Here is a 21,100-nt window from a genome sequence, read left to right as displayed (position 1 = left end):
GTTAATTGGTTTACGAGTTATAAACGATCAAAAGTGGTAAATCTTGAAGGTTTGGCGAAATTGCAATTTTTACCATTTTCGATCGTTTATAACTCGTAAACCAATGAACCGATTTCAATGAAATTTTCAGAGCGTATATAATTTATACGAGTTGACGAAACGCATCTTTTAAATTTTCATTATTGGCCCAGCTAAAAAAGTTGTAAAAATTTACTATTATTTTTCACAATGTAATAAACTAATTCTTCTAGCCGTACAGATAAATTGAAGTCGTTCGGTCCATTCATAGTGTGCGTGATCAGTTTTGCTCCGAACTGTACACGTACAGCGCAAATTTCATCACAAAGTTTCATCATAAATATTGTGTTTCCGTTTAATAAAAATCCACGTTCATTCACTGGACAGGTGAGCCCGAATACTTTTAGTGAAAAGCGTGAATGTGAATAGCGCTTTGATAATAATTCGACGCCAAAGAGTGTTCCAATGATTTTTTTAAGCGACCTGGATCGAGGAAATGGTTCACTGTGTACCGCCGAGAGCCTGAGACGATCTACACGTTTCCACCTCCGTTTTTTAGTATCTTTACCCGTTTTTCTGTCGAAGCGATTCCGATATCGTTAACGTAGGAACCGCAAAAGCGAGCGAGTGGTGTGTATGTGTAAGTATGTGCACGCATATGAACCTTTTTGGAGACAAAACGAATGTACATAATCAGCATGTGGCACGCGCGAGGTCCGTGTAAATCGACAACTATATTTTAAGTTCACTGTATAGGTGATTTCATATCAGAACTCCATATCGTCTACTAACTCATATGTATATACTACGTAAAGTTTCGATCTGAATAAACTGTTTAACTGTCCAAGAAACCACTGCGTCTTCGATCTCACCCGATCACATCCCCTAATCATTTCTTCATCCGTGATAATTCATTTCACTGCAGAGTTTATGCATTTATTAAAAAACGATTGAAGAATTTAAAAATATTGTATTTTATTCTCAACCTATTGGATCATCCCCTAATCATTTCCTCATCCGTGATAATTCAGTAGACTGTAAACTTTATGCATTTATTAAAAAACGATTGAAGAATTTAAAAATATTGTATTATACTCAACTTATTGGATCTATTAAGCCAGGGGTTGATCATCCCCACTCTTCCTTCATAGACAGAGGAGAGAGTTGCTCTTCTACTTGTCTGACGAACAGAGGTGGAAGATTGGGGTGTAATGTAAGAAAATCGTTGCGCAATTTTCGTCTCACTAAAATTCTTAAGAGGCAGCCTGCATTCTTATCGGATTTATATAGTTATTTCAAGCTGCTATTTTCGATCCTGATTTGGAATAAACTTTACCGGAGCCAGTGGCAAGATCGATGGGAGATTTCGAGCAGCGCGAAGGTAGTGTGTGCGAAGAGCTTAATTAACAACCTCGAAGAAAAATTGCCGATGGCGCCGGGAATATTTCGTAGGAGATTTGTTCTTGTCCGCGAGCCGTTCGTATCGGTCGCTGCCACGCGATGCTCGAGCAATCGAGCCGGTATACATCACGTTTTATCGTCGGATCCCACTGGTTCGATATGCTTATTAATAGACACGACCGGCGCCCTTAGATCCTCTTTCAAAAAAAAAAATATGGCCGCGATTACTCTGGTAAATGAGAGAGCCCGGCGATCTACGAGGAACAGGGACATGCATCGGTGATCGTCGCTAGGGAATGGCAGAAGAGGATGGCCGACGGGTACGAAGGGTTGAAAAATCGATCGCCTCGCCGTATATCGAACGGGCCACGCGGCTATCTTGCTCGCCGTAGTAAAAGCATTTCGAATCGATAGGGAAATAAATCAAACGTTAATAAATCAACTTTAGCGCACCGAGGATCCCGCCCTGCTAGGCAGAGAGAGAGAGAGAGAGAGGGAGAGAGGGAGAGGACGGCGTGAAAAAAAGCACTGAGACAAAGCCGCTAGGAATATCGTTTCCAATAGCGACCGGCATTTCCGATTGATAAAATCCGTTTGATAAGCGTGCCCTCTCTCGTCCATTAATTCACCCGATGAACACGCAAGAGAGAGAGAGAAAGGAAGTCGGTACGGGAGGACCGAGGCGAAATTGCGCGGCGGATCCTATCGAGGAGTCTAATTGCCGCGTACTTTTCATTCGCAAACGGCGCAATCATTTTGGATTCGAACGGACCCGAGGAACGACGCAACGCGACGCTACGGACCGATTTGCAGAGGACACCTGCGCCTAGAGGCGAGCTGCTCCGAGTTGCTCTTAAATTAATCGCCTATACTGCGTCAACAACGTTAGATCATTCCCATCGGCTAGAGGCTTAACCCTGCAAAATATTACTGATTTAACCCGTTCGTGTAGGTGTAGATACACTGAAATTTGCAATGATAGAAAGGTTAAAACGAGGTTAATAGCTCTTGCCGTGCTTCTTTAATGTTGCGCACGAATGCGCGAGTTGCAAAAATTATTGGAACTTCAACATCATTTTTTAAGAGAACACGTTTAGCGTTTACTTACTCGTGAAACGTCTTAGTACACGACAGTAATGGTATTTTAGAGTTATTTAAATTCGAATATCTCCTGAACTATTAACTTTTCGCTATAAATAGGTTAGTACTTTTTTATGACGGATGTCCAGCTGCATCGATTGATGTATTAAAAAATACCCCATTCCATTAGAAAAAATATCAACGACGAAAAATTTGAATTTTGTCCACTTAGAATCGAGGAATCGATCACTGTGCGTCGCTCCTGAAGTTGTCCCGAGGAGATCGTCGCGTGTCACCGCAGAGGCCAGCAGCTAACCTTGATATCATTCGGCACCGGATAAAATTGCGGCGACATGCGCTGAAGGGGAAACGATGAAAATTTGAGGTGGCGGTCTCTCACGGTCGGTTTACCGTCGGAAAAAAAAATCCTCGGGTGTTGTGTGCACAAGAATCGAGGGAGAGAGAGAGAGAGAGGACGCTCCCGTCCCTCGCTGCTTTCCGGCCGCGATAAATTATTCCCAGGGAGGTTATACGATGCAAAGTGAATGCACGTAATCTTTCGAAATTCCGTAAGTTTGTAAGGAACGCCACCGGCAGCGCGGTGGCAGAGCGATGGCAGAGCGGTGGCAACACAGGAACGATGTGAACGTCGACGACGTCGGCGGCGACTGCCAAAGGAAATTGCCCTTTCTCGGACCGGCGAGCTTCCCTAGCCTGAAAAATTCAAAACCTCGAAACACGGAAAAATTGCTCGGACCCGATGTTTGATTCCCCATGCTACCCGACCTTATTGAAAGTCTTTTGACCCGCCGCCGTCGCCGACGCGACTAAAGCTGGAATTTACCGCGATTTACTATGCGACGCGTCCAACTCGCATGCGTCCATTCGCAGCGCTGCACACGCGGGTAGTTTAACTATGCGTGAAAGACGCGTATTTATTATGTCAGCTTTGTTACAAACATTTTTCCTTCTTGTCTGCTGATGGGATTACGTGCAAGCATAAATATTGAAGCAACATAGAGACATTTACGTTTTATTCATTTATTAACACGTTCGTAAAACTAATTTCATGCATAATAATCGGAGAGTTCGCGACTTCAATCACAATTTATTGCGAGATTGTGGATCTTCATACAGTTTCCAATCTTTGTACATATCAAGAAAGTGTATTCATATAGAATTCTTAATGGGAACAGACTTCGTAGATGCAAAATAAAGAAAAACTCTTACTTTGTACTTTGGTATTCTTTCAAAATGTCCACCAGCCATAAATGCGAAAGGTCCGCAGTCTACCTATTGATCTTGCTCGATACAGTCCCAGATAAAAAGCAAAATGGAACCCAAAATGGAAAAAATTCTTTTTAACAAAATTAAGGTCTCCTCTTTTTAAAAGTGTTGGAATATTACAGAGTGTATGTAGTCCTACCCCCTAATCCTCGCCGAGGACCCGTCCCCTTCGAGCTGCACTCCACCGGCTTGCGTACCTGTCGAAAATGAAGCGGGGAACCAAGTGCATCGCTCAGACCATCAACCTGTCGAATCCGGAGACCTGCGTACGACCGAGGAAGATCCAGAAGCTGATCGACGCCGAGAGCCAACCCTGTCCACGAAAAGGATCCACACCTTTTTGGACCCCTAGGCCCGTCGCCGTCAAAGTCTGCAGCAGGAAGGATATGCAGAGGACCTGTCCTCCCAAGGTAACGAACCCGTAAATAAGGGATCTTCCGATTAAGAAAACAAAAATTTTCGAAAGATACCAGCTAGGGGTAGCGCTGGGTTTCTGGGGATGAGGATGTTTTAACATCATAATTTATAGGAAAAAGGCACAAATTTTGAGTCCAGTAAGGATAAAGAGCAGCCCATAATTATGTTGGCTAATGGCTCATGTTGTGTCGACCGTCCAGTTCAGTTTCCCTGAAGAGGAATTTCATTTTCATCCCCTGGTAGATTACAGATTTTCGTCTGCGATTTTTCCGGCGTTTGCGAAACAGGGTAACTGGAAAAGCGCGTTTTCTCGGGATTATCTTGAGATTTCCTTGGGAAGTGGCTCGTGGATTGTTGGCGGGGTAGAGGTTCTACTCGACCGAAACAGGGTATTTACTATTAATGAGATTCCGTCCGGGTTTGCGTCGACTCGTTAACAAGGGACCTTCGGCGTGGCGTTCCCGTGTGTTGCCAGCACCCGCACCGAGCATTGACATCAGCGTGTGAGAGCGACGAGCTGTCTTTGCGCGATATTGACGTGCCGTGCCAAGGGGGATGGCAACGGTGCTCCAGCACCTGTACGGAATTGGTTAGCCGATACGTAGCTGCGTTTACCTGAAATTAGCCCGACAGTCCGGCGTACACAGGTACGGCGGCGCCGATGGGTCTCTAATGGAGGAGGACAGTTTCGAGTTCGCGTACTTGTTAGGGACACGTACGTACGTGACCTTACGAACCGAGGCCGAAGCGTTTAGCTAGTTCCAACCCTTCCTCACCGAAAGGAGACCTGGACTCGGAGGTTTCTCGCTGTGTTGCTCTTCGATGGCGTTGTTCTCGATCAGAAACGAAGGTTTTTAACTCTTAAAAGGTACAGAAAGAAGCTACGATAAAAATACTGACCTCTATTGCGTCTACTGATTTCATCGGGTCCCATGGAAATCACCGACACAGATTTCTCCGACACGGTTTTCATCGACAACATTTCATTAATTTTTTATTTATTAATTAATTAATTCAAGAACACTCTGTTTCATATTTCGTTTTCCCACTGATTTTCATTCATCCACATTAATTAATTAATTAATAAAAAATTAATGAAATGTTGTCGGTGAAAACCGTGTCGGAGAAATCTGTGTCGGTGATTTCCATGGGACCCGATTTTATCAACTGCATGCTTTGCAACAGCCAATAATTAAACGATTCTTCGTACGTTCCTCGAAGCACTATTTTTAAAAGTTTGACGAGTTTCCGTGGAAACGTTTCGACGCGAAAAATTCTTAGGGGAACGTGTTTTTCCCGGGATTGAATGATCGTTTATTCCGCTCAAGCACGCCGAAGAATCCGCGCGAGTTTTGTCCGCGCACGGATTCAAATTGAATGTTGATCGAGCAAGCGATGAAACAATTTTTGAGCGGGAACAGTGTATTCTCTCGCTGGCGAAACGGACGTGAATTCGGAATTTCGAATGGTTATACGCTAACGAACGCTGTCACCGTGACAAAGTGGTAACAACGGCGCGTTGCAGTTCACGTAATAAACGCAGGACCCGGATAAGCTGCTGAGGCCAGCGAATCAATCGTCCCGACAAACGGTCGTAACATTGTTAACCGTTTGAGTGCTGTGGGCACATATTGTATGTGGGGCTTGCTTAGAGTTTTTTTTTTTGCCACGGCTTTCAAGTGTTTTTCGGGAACGTACTGTCGAAACATTCGCCGCTGTCGAAAATGGGACACGCGGCTCTCGTTCGCTAGGCTACCAATAGAAAATACAACGTCGAGGAAAATTGAACCAATGAAACCATTTTCCAGAAAATCATTATTCATGGGTAGGCTGCTAACATTTACGCGTTTACAGCGTACGCATATTTTTAATCAGTCGCACTCGGATCTGCTTAAAAATATTTCCATGATTTCTCCATTTTGGCCATGTGAAACTGTTGCAATTTACTCGTACAATATTGAAATAATTTATTAAATAAATCTAATGATGTGAAAAATATTTGGAACAGTAATATTAACTTTACCAAGTCGAAATTAATACACTGATGCTAGCAGTGGCGCGTTATAACTATTTACATAGTTGGGTCCTTGGGCAAAGTAGAATTTCGAGGCCCCTAATCCCAATTTTCACGTTGGAGAAAATAAAACAATTGTAAAAACATCTATGTACATATTTATTGTTGCATAAAGAGTGAAATAAATTCTCCTTCATCCATGAAAACCTTTTGCATAAAAATACAAAATATTTGAATTTTCCCAAATTAGAGTTTGAGTATGAAAATTTTTAGTAGAATTTGGATCTTGGATCTTGGTTTGTGTTCGGGGCCCCCTTTTGGGCTACATTTTGGCATGCTATAACACGCCACTGAATGCTAGTCAATTCTTTCTCGTCTTCATTTTGGTGATGAACACATAAAGTCTACTAATATGATAAAGTATATGAACATGACATTACTAATTAAACAATTAGCTGATTAATTGATTCGACAGCTCTGCGACTGTCCCCCGAAACCGCCGCCAAAGACGTTCGGTCAAAGACTATGCGGAACGCTGTTGTTCCTGTTGAAGAGCGGCGTGGCTGCCGGTTTGGTTTACTGGACGCACGCTGAAGGATTATGGGGCTCCAGCGACGACGTGGAGGATTTCTATCAGCGGATCCTGGCGACCATATCGCCGGCCTCGGGCGACGAGGAAACCTGTCCTGAAGTAACAACAGAAAGTCGCGCGATATTCCTAAGGTTTCTCAAAAAATTAATTCTCTCTGTGTTTGCAGAACACCTCGACGCGATTGGAGCTGTTCAAGCAAAACCTGGTCCATAACTACAATCGAGCATTGTTCACGACGATGAACTGTATCTCGAGCGCGTCGTCCAAACTGCGAGAACAACTTGAAAGGGTTGTGTCGGACAAGGAGGAGGAGAAGGTCGAAGAAAAGGCGAAAGACGATGAGGACAGCTAGCCAGAAATGAGGGAAATGAGGGGCTTCGGCAACGTATCGCGTGTCGTTTGCTCACCCCTTTTACAGGAGAATCCGTTTAATTCGTGATTTTGTGAATGTCCCTATACACCAGTAAAACTGTCGAGATCTCTAAAGCATCGCTCATTTGGATGAGCCTCGCCTTTTCCATCAGAACATTCATTCTGATGAAAATCGGGGAGAAGTACAATTCATTTTGCTGTATTCGAAGAAGATGATTGAAATAGAGCATTGAAAATTATTTTGACAATACCTCCTTAACTAGGTTTAAAACATATGGAGGTCAAGGTGACCTTGAAACCTCCGAAACGCCTTCGCGCACATAGCAAATGTTTACACAGCAATATTTCCCCGTCTACACCGTGCAATTTTTGTGTTCATCATTTCTTCATATTTAATAAATTTTATGATTTCGGCGCAGGGATAAGCATGTTTAATTAACTGCACATTTGCTGGTTTTCTAGAAATGATCGAAACCTGCGTCGAAATCATAAAATTTATTATTCGATCTAGAAGAATTCACCTTTATTTCTTCATATTGCTACAAGAAGTAACGGAAACGTTTAGGGAGTGCGAGTTTCGTGGACCACCCTGTATAATTCTGTGAACTCTGTCGAGAGGATATACTTGAAAATTGCATGACAGGCCCCGCAAACGCATTCAAATGACGATCAAAGAGACACACCCGCAATTTCCTGACTAAACGAGGGTGTTGGGGTTGTCGGAAATCAGGGGGTGAATTCAGTCAGCAGAATGATCCGGAATGATCTCGGGAGACCGTTAAAGTATCGTTTAGCATAATCGAAAATTTATAAAAGCTCAAGGAGAAGGGGCTTTGGACATTTCGCGGGAGGGAAACGCCGATGGAAAAAAAGATTCTCGCTCGAGGGGACGCACGGAGGCAGATCGGGTTTTCTCGTTCCATCGGATCCCTCTTCGATCAAGAGAGACGCCCTACTTTCCGCGGAACGATACGTCCGGATAAATGTTTAAATGTTACTTACGACGACACGCTCGAGAACGCGTCTACTGTGTATGGGTAGCTGTGACAACAATCGTCGGAGTGAGAGATAGAGACAGAGAGAGAGAGTGAGTGAGAGGGATGAAGAGAGGACGGGAAACAGGGGAACGAACACAAACTCGATCAAATCTAGCCTCGGGATAGGCCAGAGGGGGGAATCAAATCTGTCAGTCAAACCCTCTAAGATCCAGCAGGTTTTATTTAGCTCGTGGGGTCGCCACTCCCCCCTATAAAACCCTGCAAAAACTCCACAACCTCTGCCGCGCCCTCCGCAAACTTTCAACCCTTTCGACCTCGCTGTCGTCGACGAATTCAATACCTTAGTCTGCAACTGTAAACAAAACTCCTTCCCGCTTCACGGATACTTTGCTTCGAGTACCGCACAGTCTGAAAGTACAGAGTGTCCCGAAAATGTACTTCCTTGGAAGGAATGATTCCTGTGAACCCTTAAATGCACGATATTTTGTTTACAGTTTCTATTTATCAAACATTACTAAAAAAAAGAGTGTATATTAAGGGAAAAATAAGGGAAACTTCAGATGACGTCAAGAATCACCCCCTCCAAGGAAGCACAACATTTTTGGGTTATACACTCTGTATATTAATTACATTAACAGCTTCGAGATTAGCAGCTTCGAGATTGCGGGAATGATTTGCAACAGAAGAAATCGGCGAAGACAAAAAAGAGAATCCGTGGACGTTCAGGGGCGGAAACAAAGCGGGGTCGGTCGAGGGCCGCGTGTAAACGGCGGAGGAACGTAGGAGCGTGTCGGATGCAAATTTCACGGGTTTGTCCGATGGCGTTGATGAATAAGGAATCGTGAGATTGCCGTAGCTCGTGGCAACACGTAGCAGCAGGAAAAGTGGCGCGGAGCTCTCGTCGGAAACTCAGTTTCATCGAGTAACCGAGCCTCACCGCCCCCTCCTCTACCCCCTCTCTCTCTCTCTCTCTCTCCACGTCTTCTAACCCCTCTCCCCCCACCACCGTTTCTGCGGTAATCTCGCCCCCTTTATATCTTCCTTCTTATCAGCGGCTCGCGAAACGAGCAGGAACCGAACGAGGATTCCGCGAACGAAACTTGACAGAGTATCCGCCATACGTAACGCTACCGTGGGGTTCTTTGTTCACGTCGACGCGTATCTGCGACGCCACCTTCCGCATCCTTCTTCCCTCTCCCGTTCGCCCATCCTGTGCACGAGCATTCAAACGACTAGGATTTTAAACACGTTGTTAACCCGTTACCGTATCGTTTTCTCGACGGCTGCAGTGATTGGAACGTCACAGAAGAGAAACGAAAATTAATATTAATATGGATACATTTATTTCGATGCATAACCTTCACTCTGTGTACATGTATTCTAATGTTAACCCTGTACTGCGGTGTAATTGTACTCTATGCATGTGTTCAGTGCAAAATGTAACGAACAAACTCTGACTGCGTAAGTAATTGTGAAATTTTATTGATTTTCATAAAAATTTCTCTGTAAACAAAAAATTTTTTTAAATACCACGTTTTTAAAACGGACTATAAAGTATAAAATAATTTTTCCTCGCGCCATACAGATTCCTAACCCCGTACAGATAGTCCTGAAAAGTGATTGTGCATTTTTAATAGCTTCGAAAATACTTCTAAGATTTAAAACGAAAAACGTGGGGCGCAAGATAATATAATACATAGTAAGGAGTGTAGAGAGTAGCTGCCACTGTGTGAGAAAATATAAAAAAGTATAAATTTATATTTAGCTCCGCAATTAATGCGCAAATTTTTCATCTTGCAAAAGGATCCTAATATAATAACAGTCAAGAAGAGATATACGAGCCGTTTAAATGTTAAAGCAGCGTGTCAATGTTGTTGCGCCTCGTCCGAATAAATAAGATTTGGTATGAAAGGACGAGTGTTCCGCCATCTGAAAATTCTTTTACCCGACGACTTTTGTCTCGCTATTAGTGCAGCGAGGATGTGGGAGGCTCCAGCGTAACTCGGTTTGCCAAACACAGTCCCCGCGCTTTCATTTTTTCCTTTGAAACGCAATTTTCGCCGGGGAGAGGCGCGTGTCCCTTTGTCGTCGATCAAACATTGTTGTCGCTCCTCGGCTTGTTTCTTCCATTATCGCGCGAGTATGTAGTTCGCCGGCGCTCGAAGATCTCGCGACTGACCTTTGATGTTTGTAGCTTGCCGACGGAGGTATGCAAAGCAGCCGTAGGGCCGGGTCGGGCCGGCTCGTACATCAACTTCGTCTTCCATTAAATCCGTGGAAATCGAATTTATGGGCCCTCTCCACCGATCCAATTTACGGGGGCGCGGCTCCGTGCTTTAATCGTGGGACGTGAAAAAATACAAACTGTCGAGCGTAACGTATCTCCCGCGCAACGGAAAATAAATTTGCGGCTTGACTAGGTTACACGGCAAGACACGCCATAAAAATCGCTTAAGATGCAAGCCTCCCCGCCGCCGGGAAATCCCCTGTGCGCCCTATAGCCGCCGCCGACGTCGGCCGCGCCACGCCGCACACCGCCCCGTCCCGACAAAAAATGAACCTAACATGAACGGAATTTTAATCCGTCCGCGTGTTTCGTCGGCTCCCTCGCATCCTCTATAAGCGGAAATGAGAAACATCCCCCCACGAAACGTCTTCTCCGTGATGCTCCATAAACGCGCGTCAACCCCTTTTCTATGTAGTTCTACTCGATTCTGTTTTATTGGCAATACTGTGGAACTTTAACCCTTTGCACTCGGAGCTATTTTAACCCTCGCAAGGTAAGATCTAATAACACATGCAAAAAGACGATAACTTTTTTAATATTGTACTATAAGATTTGAACTTTTTTCGGGAAGCTAGAGCAATTATTTTACTACAGGATGTGAAATGAATTTTTTTCAAAAATTGCAATTTATCGGAATTGTAGAAGAAATACTAAAAGTTGCATTTTACAACGTTCTTCTGTGGGCCTATATGTATTGAGAATTTAAAAAATACGGGGTGTGAACTTTACTTTGCCGGACTCAAAATTAGTACCTTTGTACCTGATCGCTTGAAATTGATCATTTTTGACACCTGTCAAAATTTCTCAGGTTAGATTAGAACAAGGGTTTGGATAATTGTTTATAAATATTTCAGTCGGAACAAAATCCGATGAGAAACCGCATGTAATGGTAGCTGGAGGTTGATTATATGTTATCCAATTGCAAATGTTCAAAAATTAACTCTGGTCAATTAGTTATTAACAATTGTTGCGCGGGCTGTTTGCAAGGAGAGTCGAACTGTGCGACAAGGACAGACATACATAACATACCACTTCTCCAAAATTTGTTAATATCTGACAATTTAAGCATCAAACCTGCATAAAACTGAAATAGGAATGTAGCCAAGGCTTCATTTTACATTCTACAATCTTAAAAGTTCACCAATGAAGTCTTTAAAGTTAGTAAATTAATTGTGAACATGTTACTTGCCAAACTATTCTATACGTTAGATAATTGTAGCCCCCTCAGCAAAGAAGTTTCACTTTATAATTGATGTAGACCATTTTTATTTCGCATAAATGTGTACAGTGTACAGTCTACTCGCGAACAACGGGGAATGCATGAAGAATTCGTTGCTCGTTGGTTTCGAGACGGGTCCTGAAAAGACAGAGCCTCGAACCGCGTGGGCGTTCTTTGGACGAGGATGACGTCACGGGGAAAGAACATTGGTTCCCCGGGCCGAGCAAAAGCTGAGATTCGTTGGAACGTTCGCCGAATACCGGAGAGCGAAGAGGAGAAAAATCAAGGAACGAAAAACGAGTACCCAGGTAGAAGAGGAGGAGGAAGAAGAGGAGGGTATAGGGGTTGGGGTTGGAGAGGGGGATCAAGCGTGTTCAGACGATCTCGAAGTAATTACGACGGGAAAGGAACCGAGAATCGGACCATAACTCGACGAATAATTAATTTATAATTAAGAGAAGCCCCGTAGACGTCGCAGGGAGAAAATGCTCCGACGGAAAACGCGGACCTTCCCAACCGGGATCTTCTTTTTCCCTTTTCGGCCGCATACTCCGGAACGAGAGACCATCATCGTCCGCCGGGATGAAGGTGGACGCTGATTGCCGGACGAATCGCGAATTCTCCCGTGAATAGTTCGCAGCCCGGAATTGAATACGATGGAGATGGATGTCAAGGATCCCCCCTGGTTCAAATGAAATACGATGCAGTACACGCCAAATTAGGGCAGGGTTTAAGCCGGCGGCTCCATTCGATTTTGTTTACGGAATACGGAACTTCCGCCATTTTTACTTATCCTGGCAGAAACCGGCTGAAATCTTTTTGGCGAAGCCTCTTTTCGGGAAGTATTCACTCAATGTTGTTACAGTGAATCACGAAAGTATTTCAACGCACTTTAAAACAGTATAACTTCTTTATAATTGTACCAAACGACCAGATGTTTCGTAAATTAGAAGCATTGGTTTACTAAATGATCTCAAACAAAGATTTTCCAAAAATTACAATTTACAAGGTTGCATGCAAGGTTGAAAGCATTTTTTAAAACCTTTTTATTTGGGCCCTTAGTGTGAAAATCTAAAATATATATTTTGTACACAGTGTTGGGCAATAAAAATTTAAATAACAAGCTATTTGTTGTCTAAATGTTGTCTATTTGTTGTCTAAATAGAATTATTTAAGATAATAAAGTTAATTGTTATTTACAAATACAATTTCAATTATTATTTGTATTGACAAATAAAATTGTATATGTGTATTTTACAAGACGGTAAACGTGCAATAAATTTACAAAAACAATTGTTTGAAAAGTCTGTTCGCTTGCATAAACTACACATAAATACAGTCCATTTAAATTATTTTCAGATAGATTAAGCCGCGCTGCTCCACCATTCGATTCGTCTCAGCCATCGGAAGCTACTCGACAAAATGGCGGGATTAATTGAGAAATTTACTTAGCATTGTTTTCGATCACAACACAGAGAGTTCTATTGATCCGGGGGGGGGGGATGCAGGATCGACTGTCTCGAATATTTCACGCGAGTAAATCCGGGCGACGCGGATTAAAAGCGGCATTATCGTTTCGCGGCCGAACAACAGAAAAAGAAGAAGGAAGAAGAAGAAGAGCTGCGGAAAACGTGGCACGGAGAATCGACGATAAAAGAGTAGATTCACGATCGCTCCTCCGATGGATGGACATTAAGAAAAGCATGAGCTGCGGCGGAGGCTCTCCGAGTAGGTCGTAGACCTTGTAACGAAGGTTATAGGTACAAGCAGGAGGGGAGAGAGTATAAGGAACGAGAAGGACGAGGGAAAAGGGACCCCGGGAAACTAATTTTCGCGATATTAGTCTTACGAAATTGGTTATTGATGTTCCATTCGTCCGCCGATAATGGCGGACGGAAGCGATTCTCCGGTGAAAGGTCGTAAGTCCACGAAGGTCGAGGATCCCGGGGAGGCCAGGCCGCGCCACCCCTAGCCACCCTTGCCTCCCAGGCTCGTCTTTCTTAAAGGAATTGCTTCCTTAACGGGCGTTAAATCGACTTTCCCGACCGGTCTTCCCGGCTCGCGATTGACAAATATTTCGTGGTCTTCCTCTCTCTCTCTCTCTCTCTCTCTCTCTCTCTCTCTCTCTCTCTCTCTCTCTCTCTCTCTGTGTTGCTCTACTGCCACTCTCCGCAGTACACCGCTCTTCCAGGCTAGCCTTCCTCGCCCCTTTCTCGCGTTACCCTCTTTTTCACAGGGAATCTTTTGCTCGAGATGCGCTCTCTCTCTCTCTCTCTGTGCAACCCTCGCCGGCCTTCCACCTGGAGTAGCGTTTGGCCTTCTGGCGACCTTCCAACAATCCGTATACCTCTCTTCGCCAGCCAAGAATGCCTGAGGAAAGGAACCGAGCGAATCGATAAATTCGTGGAACGACCGACTGTCCGCGAACGAAACACACCGATCCTCTTCTCCTCTCGAACCACACCGCCACCAGTGGTCCCGAATCGCCGAAACGTGGCCGAAACCTCGAAAATGTATTTTTTTTAAAACCCGTGGTACGATGGTCTTGCCATTTATACTTGCAAAATGGTTACACAGTTCAAATTTTGCCTCGAATCGTCGCGCAGTTGTTTGTGAACGTGCGCTGTCAGAGTGCTCAGTGTCGAAATGATTGTGCGAAGTTTTATCTTGCTGTATTCACGAGAATTGGCTGTGCATAATATCACCTTTGTCTGCGGATTACGTACTGAGGAACACGAAATTTCGACGTTCTCCCTTGTTTCTTCCCCGTGGACCGGTGTCATAGGCGAGAGTAACGTGATCGAATAAACGTAAGAGATTCCCGCGAACGCAGGGAATATGTATCGCGAGCTGGCAGTGCCGTAGGGCGCGTCTATAAATAAACAAACGTGTCAGCTGCCAACATGCTTCCACCCCGCTGGACGGGGATCAAGTGAGATTCGGATAGGGATCGGTTTCCAAAAGAGGACGCGTTTTGGACAGATCGTAATCCGGGGGATGGAACGACTCGATGCTCGACCAATAAGTTGACCCGCCGCGCCGGAGGCGGCTGGTCCGGTTGCATGATTTGCAACGACGGACGCCCGTAAATTCGGATTAGCGCGAAAACTTCGGACCGCCACGGTTTTCGTTAACCACTTACGCGGGACTGCGCGACTTTATTCTATCTGTGCCTCTCCACTTCGACTCCTGTGCCTCTATATTTCTATTTTCGAATCTGTACAATCACGATTCGGAACCCTAATTTCTAAACCCCTAAATCTTTAGGTCTGTATACCTTTAGAACTCTAAATGCCTAGATCTCTAAAATCAAGGACTAGGTCCCCAGATCTTGAAATCTCTATATTTGTAAATGTTATGTCTGTAGAATTTTCCAGGTCTCTAGGTTCTAGATCATCTAGTCAAGCCGCATAGGTACCCTGATCCGAAATACGGCGATAGCTGACTCCGAGCCATCGCCTTATATCGGAATAAAAAGCGTGGATGTACAGAGCTCTATTCACATTTATTTAACGGATGAAATTACAACACTAATTATACAGTAATAAGTAGACTGCAGATGCACTGTTTTACATTTCGCCCAACTAATTTCTTCATAAATGCATAAAGATCCGCACGCTAGTAATAAGCCATGTGGCACACATAAAAAAAGGAGGTACTTGACGCCAGTAGTCGGCTTTGTACTTAATATAAATGTATAATATAATTACGCTTATATAATTACATAATTATTATTAAACTGCGGATCTTCATGCAAAATAAAAATGTTTTGCATTGATTGTGAGAAGCAGAAAAAGCATAAAAATTGATTTCATCCCTTATAGACATTGTAACATTAAAAGCAACGTTGCAACATTCTTGAATTTTTCAAATCTTTTGGTGTTTTATATTTTGCCCAACTAATTTCTTCATAAATGCATTTCTTTGCAAGACTTGTCCCGAGACTTGTGCGCGGCACCCTGTATATCAGTCTATGCCGGCTACCTTTATTCGCGTCCCGGTCGAATCCGGCCGAAATTCTGCGGCAGGGTGGGCCGGCTCTCCGCTCGTCGCTCGTTCGTATTCATACGGGGGCACGTATGAATACGCTTTAAAGAGGACCGAGCGAAAGAACTTGTCCAGCCCGGCCCGGTCCGATCCTGGTATCCTTGAAAGCTAACCCCCGCGGGACGTAGTTTCGAAAGAGCCGGACGTTTTGCACGCGCGGCTGCTCTACCACCCCTTCCCACCCCTTTGGACCAAAGTTTAATCACGTTGTCGCGGAGCCCGCGACCACCATCCTCCAAATGAAGCCGCGTTAAGTACTACTGACCTTCTTTCCGAGTTCCCAGCTCTCTCCTGTTGCGGCGAGAACCGAGTGAAAACGCCGCCGACCAAGAATAATTTATGTTTAATACGGCACGTGAGCCCGTCCCGGACTCGGCCAGCCACTTTGCAACCGGAAACGTAACCGCGATTGGCCCGGAGACTCACTCGTGTCTCTCGATACCCAAATATCGATCCTTCTCACGTGTTTTCGGTGGGACCAACGCGCTGGAGCGGCGTAAAAATATTTTAACACGGTCACTGTCTACCTGTACATCGTGCACGTGATTCGCAGATACAATCAACTACTGAATAACATTAGGTAGATTTTAGAGTGCGAGAAATGCTTTCACAATTTTCAAGTTTACAGCATTTTGGGATTTTTACAAATCCGTTAGGCACTTTCCTTTTTATTATTAAAACAGTATAATTTTTTTATGGTCACACCAAACGACGTGATTTTCTTTTAGCAATTAGAATAATTGATTTACCAAATGACAAGATTTTGAAAAAATTGCTATTGCTAAGAATTACATGAGAAAGTAAAAGAGGCACCATTTACAACTTTTTTATTAGTGCCTGTAATGAAAATTTAAAATATGCTTTTTATAGATGTATGTTAGTTATACACATGCTGAAAATTTCATCGGAATCGGTGGACGCAGGAAAAAACGACACGCTCGAAAGCTTTACATCGAAAGATGTAAAGAACCAACTTGTAGCTCTTGCGTATGTTAATCAATTTGGATGAAATTTTTCGCATGTGTGTAACTAACATAGATCTACGAAGCATATATTTGAAATTTTCATTAAGGGCCCAAATAGAAAAGTTTTAAAAAATGCTTTCTTTATTTTTGCATGCAACCTTGTAAATTGTAATTGTTGGGAAATCTTCTTTGCAAATCATTTAGTAAACCAATGCTTCTAATTTACAGAACGTCGTTTGGTACAATTACAAAAAAGTTGTACTGTTTCAAAGTGCGTTCAAATACTTTCGTGGCTGACTGTAAATCTTAGGTGCGTCACCCTGTATATATTACAAACTTACAAACTCACAAATTGGTAACCCGAAGGGACAGTCTACCCTTCTTCGAAATCTCGATCGACCGAATCGAAGGATACGCAGGGGGAGAGGAAAAGCGTAGCCAGCGCAGGGGCTCGAATATTAATTTCTATCTGCATAAATGCATAATGATAAATCCGCGGGTTTGCTCTCGAATCCTAGCAATGTTGCTGAATCAGAGAGTACCGAACGCGAGACACCCCCAACTTCTTTCAGAGTGCAAGCCGCCTCGGGGTTGGCTTCCATTCCGCGGAGGGTTTCCCTCTTGGTTTACCGTTGGCGTTCTTTTATTTTTCTCTCCCGGTACCGCGTCGTCGCACGGTTAATAATAGAAATTAATTAAAAGGACTCTCGGTAATTGAAGCTGTTGGCGTGGTAACGTCGCGCCGAGCTGAGCCGAGCCGCGTCGAGACGGAAACTTGGCCGAGCTTGACTGACTGTGCAAGACTTTGGCCGGCCAAAGTCAAAACCACCCCTCTTCCCGACTCACCGAGATCGGTCGTTAGCATATAATTAAGGGCGATTTCGTCCCCCGTGGTTGTTTGTATAGTCCCCGGATTACCCGGCCAGCTTTAGTCGAGATTCGAGATTCGAGATTTCCTGTTACGACCCGGGACTACAACCACTTGCCCATTTGTTCCAAGACAATTTCATCCGACCACTTGGCTGGCGATTTATTTTATAGTTACGCCGATTACAACTGCATTTTTGAGAATAAGAATAAGAGTAAGTAAAAGAAGTGTAACTTTTAGGTTCTCGTAGAAAAACGTCGAAAAAAATTAGTTCTTCAATAACGATTAATAAGTTAACCGTAATTAACGACTAAACTAGGAGATTAATTGTTAGTTGCGATTAACGATTTAAGTAGAAATTTAGTCGTCAATCGTTGATTCATTTTTTGCCCAACACTGAGTCTCACCTATGATGTTTCTGCTGGTTTAACATCCATACAAAGATTGTAAATGCACAATATCTTATTTTATTCCATAGTTAGCGAATCACCGAGGATCCAGATACTTCACAGAATTTCTACTCGTGAATCATTAATCCCCCATCATCGCAAGCATTTCACGATAAATACATATTGTACATACATATCGAGTTCGAAACCACCGTGATAATAATGCTTAGAAATCGTGTTTTATCGGTAACGTTGGGTGTTGATACTGAATGGGGGGGGGGGTAATGGGGGGTCTCTGTGGGGCGCTAACGCCCCAAAACCGACGGACACCGAAATACATTGGGTGTCAGGTCTATTCCTATGTCTCGTTTGTGGTAGAGGTTCGCGCGCGTGGAATACGAGGCGATGACTGGTCACTTGCCGATTCTTATCAAGGATATCGCGGACCAGTCCATAAATTCATGAGCCGGGACACACACCGCCGACTGATATTTACGAGGTCCGCAGCTGGTAACGTTCGTCCTACTTTACGACGCGTCGTAAACGAATCCTCTTATTATCTGTCCCCTTATATAGTATACATATGTATATAGTTTATATATAATGTATATATATCGACTCTTTGCGAATGGTTTCGCGGCCACTTCCGGCAACTGCAGTGTGGTAATGGCAGCGGTAGCGACGCAGGGACGGTGCAATTTACGCAGGGGCTCGGCCAATTGTTGAACCATATCGTGTCGGTGTATCGGCCACCGATCGCTATCGCGAATGGTTTAAAATTACACCGGTCAAGAGATACTGGGATGGGACTGGACGACGCGGCACACGCACCGGCACGGCGCGGCGCGGCGGCGTTTCAAATATTTTTCCCGATCCGCCGGGGAAACGGAATGAAATTGGCCGTGTCGAGTTCATAATTGGGTTTACGCGAACTATCCTGACTCGATGGTTTTAATAACGATTTTTTCGCTGCGATATACCAACGGTACGCGCCACGTCGATACGTTTCATGCGCCGCACCGAGCGCCGATAGCGTATCGTTTAATAACCAGACCCCCGACCGGCCAGAGTAAATAGTTCGATCGGATGCCCGACCTCTTCCAAAACTGACCGCCCGCTTGTTTTGAAACCGCGCCGAGATAAACACGAAGAAATCTGGCGCGATCGTTCCGTTAACCTCGAATTTTCACTGGAATAATCGTGCACGAATGGCAAGTAAACTGGGACTTGACAGGTTCGCGAATTTTTCTCTTTTGTACTAGTTTTAACCCCGTTGCCCAACAATATCGTGACAGACTCACGATGAAGATTCTGAACTGTAATAAATAAATGTTGATTTATAATAAATATGTATGGTACGGATTAGAAGGGGTAGAACAAGTAATTTCAAGTCGAAACAAACTTTATTCCCCCAAGGTTCTACATTAATGTAGAACCAGTAATATTATTCCCAGCTTTAAAAAATGTAGAACCACTAATATTATTCCCAGCTTTAAAGCGCCGAAATCATTCATTCTTATACAATCAATTACGATCGAGAAACAAACTTCACCTTTATTTACGTTCGAAATAGTCAACGAACTATGTACAAAACAAGAGATGTAACATGCCAAAATACAGCTCGTTTTGACTAGAACGCATAATAAAGAGCGTGAGATGATAATAAGATGAGTTTAGCTTGATAGATAGTCGACATATTCACGTTTAGCGTCCGTGAATCCCGTTGATAGAGCGAATCGACTTACTCGCGAAAACCGGTCAAGAGACGCGCGACGTTTTCGGTTAGAGAGAGCGGGAACGATTGAGGAACGTTGAGATCGGAAGGGAAGGTAGAGTGGGGAGACATGTTTAGACTGCGGATTTTTATGCAAAATAAGAATGTTCTGTATCGATTGCAAAAGAAAAGAGGGAGCCACATACACACTTCCATCTTTCTTTAATAATTCTAGCAAGTGAAACACAAGACACATGCAGTAAAAAAAAGGTTGATTATTCGAGATTCGGGGTAGAAAGAAATAATACGATAATTTCGGGGATGAAATTTGGAGACAATGAATGACACCAAAAAAGAGGCAGGATTAACATAAATGTTCCAATAGTGACGAGTCGGTGGAACTCTGTTGAAAAAAAAAATCAGTCCAACAGAGACAGTGTTCTATTCCAAATTCCAACCGGTAACGATGTCGGAACTTTCACGTTTGAATGTACAACCATTATATTTCGCATACATAGAAACGAGAGGATTATTTCATAATTATAATTCGAAATTGTGAGAGTGTTTTTGCCGGAGTGGTGATTAAAATTTGGAAAATTTTTCATGCAATTACATCGCATTGCACGGTCGAACGCGAACTGAAACGTTGCGATCCGACTACGGTAATGAACTAATAATGGACTTAATTAGATCGCATGTTTGATCCTGATAAACCGGTAAAATTTTTCAAAAATATACAACGAGACTTCGAAAGATAATTTTTCCTCAACTCGGTGGCAAGAATTTCTAAAAAGTTCGATTAGGGCGGAAGGGTGGAGCGTGGCTCGGCGAACCGCAAAATTTTGTTGTTCCAGCGAAGGGGAATTGCGAGTTCGACGGGAATCGCAACGGTGGAAAAGGGTAGTAACGAGCGGGGGCCAAGGGAAGACAGAAATATCGCGGCGAAACGCGGAAAGAATAGAAAGGGGAGAGCGGGATCGCAAAGTTTGCCGGCGTGCAGGGTTCGACGTAACTGGCGGTCGTTCCGCGACCTGCGAGAGAGAGAGAGAGAGAGAGAAGATGGCCGGCAACAACAAAACGGACAAACAGAACGAAACACTTAGGCGAGAAAACGTGGAAAAGTGGCGGCGGGGGGGGGTGGGACGGGCGAGAGCGGAGAGTACGTATAACGACGTTCAGGGGACCAGCAAATTCATCTCGGTATCGCGAAACTCGGTCGTTCTGCGAGTTAGCCCGCGGACGCCGACACGGGACGAGATTTAAAAAGTTCGGACAAAGTGCATCCGCCGCGAGTCCCTAGCTCAAGGTGTATCCGCGTTCGTGTTCACGCTCGCGCCGACGTGAGCCGTAGCTCAGAGTCGCCAGATTAAGACTTGTGTCCCCACTCTACCTTCCCCTTCTACCACGCTATTCCCCACGCATCCGACAATGT

General features: G+C 44.1%; 1 protein-coding gene across 1 annotated transcript; it reads left to right on the top strand.

Annotated features, from left to right (window-relative positions):
• The first annotated feature begins 85 nt into the window (after positions 1 to 85).
• Positions 86 to 18,212, top strand: LOC143210474 (uncharacterized). Its single transcript, XM_076427369.1, has 3 exons — positions 86 to 4,196; positions 6,693 to 6,908; positions 6,976 to 18,212. The coding sequence occupies exons 1-3, from the start codon at positions 3,993 to 3,995 to the stop codon at positions 7,159 to 7,161; spliced, it is 606 nt and encodes a 201-aa protein (XP_076283484.1). The 5' UTR covers positions 86 to 3,992; the 3' UTR covers positions 7,162 to 18,212.
• The last annotated feature ends 2,888 nt before the right edge of the window (positions 18,213 to 21,100 follow it).

Source organism: Lasioglossum baleicum, chromosome 7 (assembly GCF_051020765.1).
Source record: "Lasioglossum baleicum chromosome 7, iyLasBale1, whole genome shotgun sequence".
Classification (NCBI taxonomy): domain Eukaryota; kingdom Metazoa; phylum Arthropoda; class Insecta; order Hymenoptera; family Halictidae; genus Lasioglossum; species Lasioglossum baleicum.
This window is presented reverse-complemented; position numbering and strand designations above follow the sequence as displayed.

Excerpts from the sequence above, each read along its gene's own strand:
- LOC143210474 (XM_076427369.1), top strand. The coding sequence starts at position 3,993 with ATGAAGCGGGGAACCAAGTGCATCGCTCAGACCATCAACCTGTCGAAT. Across the intron at positions 4,197-6,692 it reads AGAGGACCTGTCCTCCCAAG|CTCTGCGACTGTCCCCCGAA; the intron begins GTAACGAACCCG and ends TTGATTCGACAG. Across the intron at positions 6,909-6,975 it reads ACGAGGAAACCTGTCCTGAA|AACACCTCGACGCGATTGGA; the intron begins GTAACAACAGAA and ends CTGTGTTTGCAG.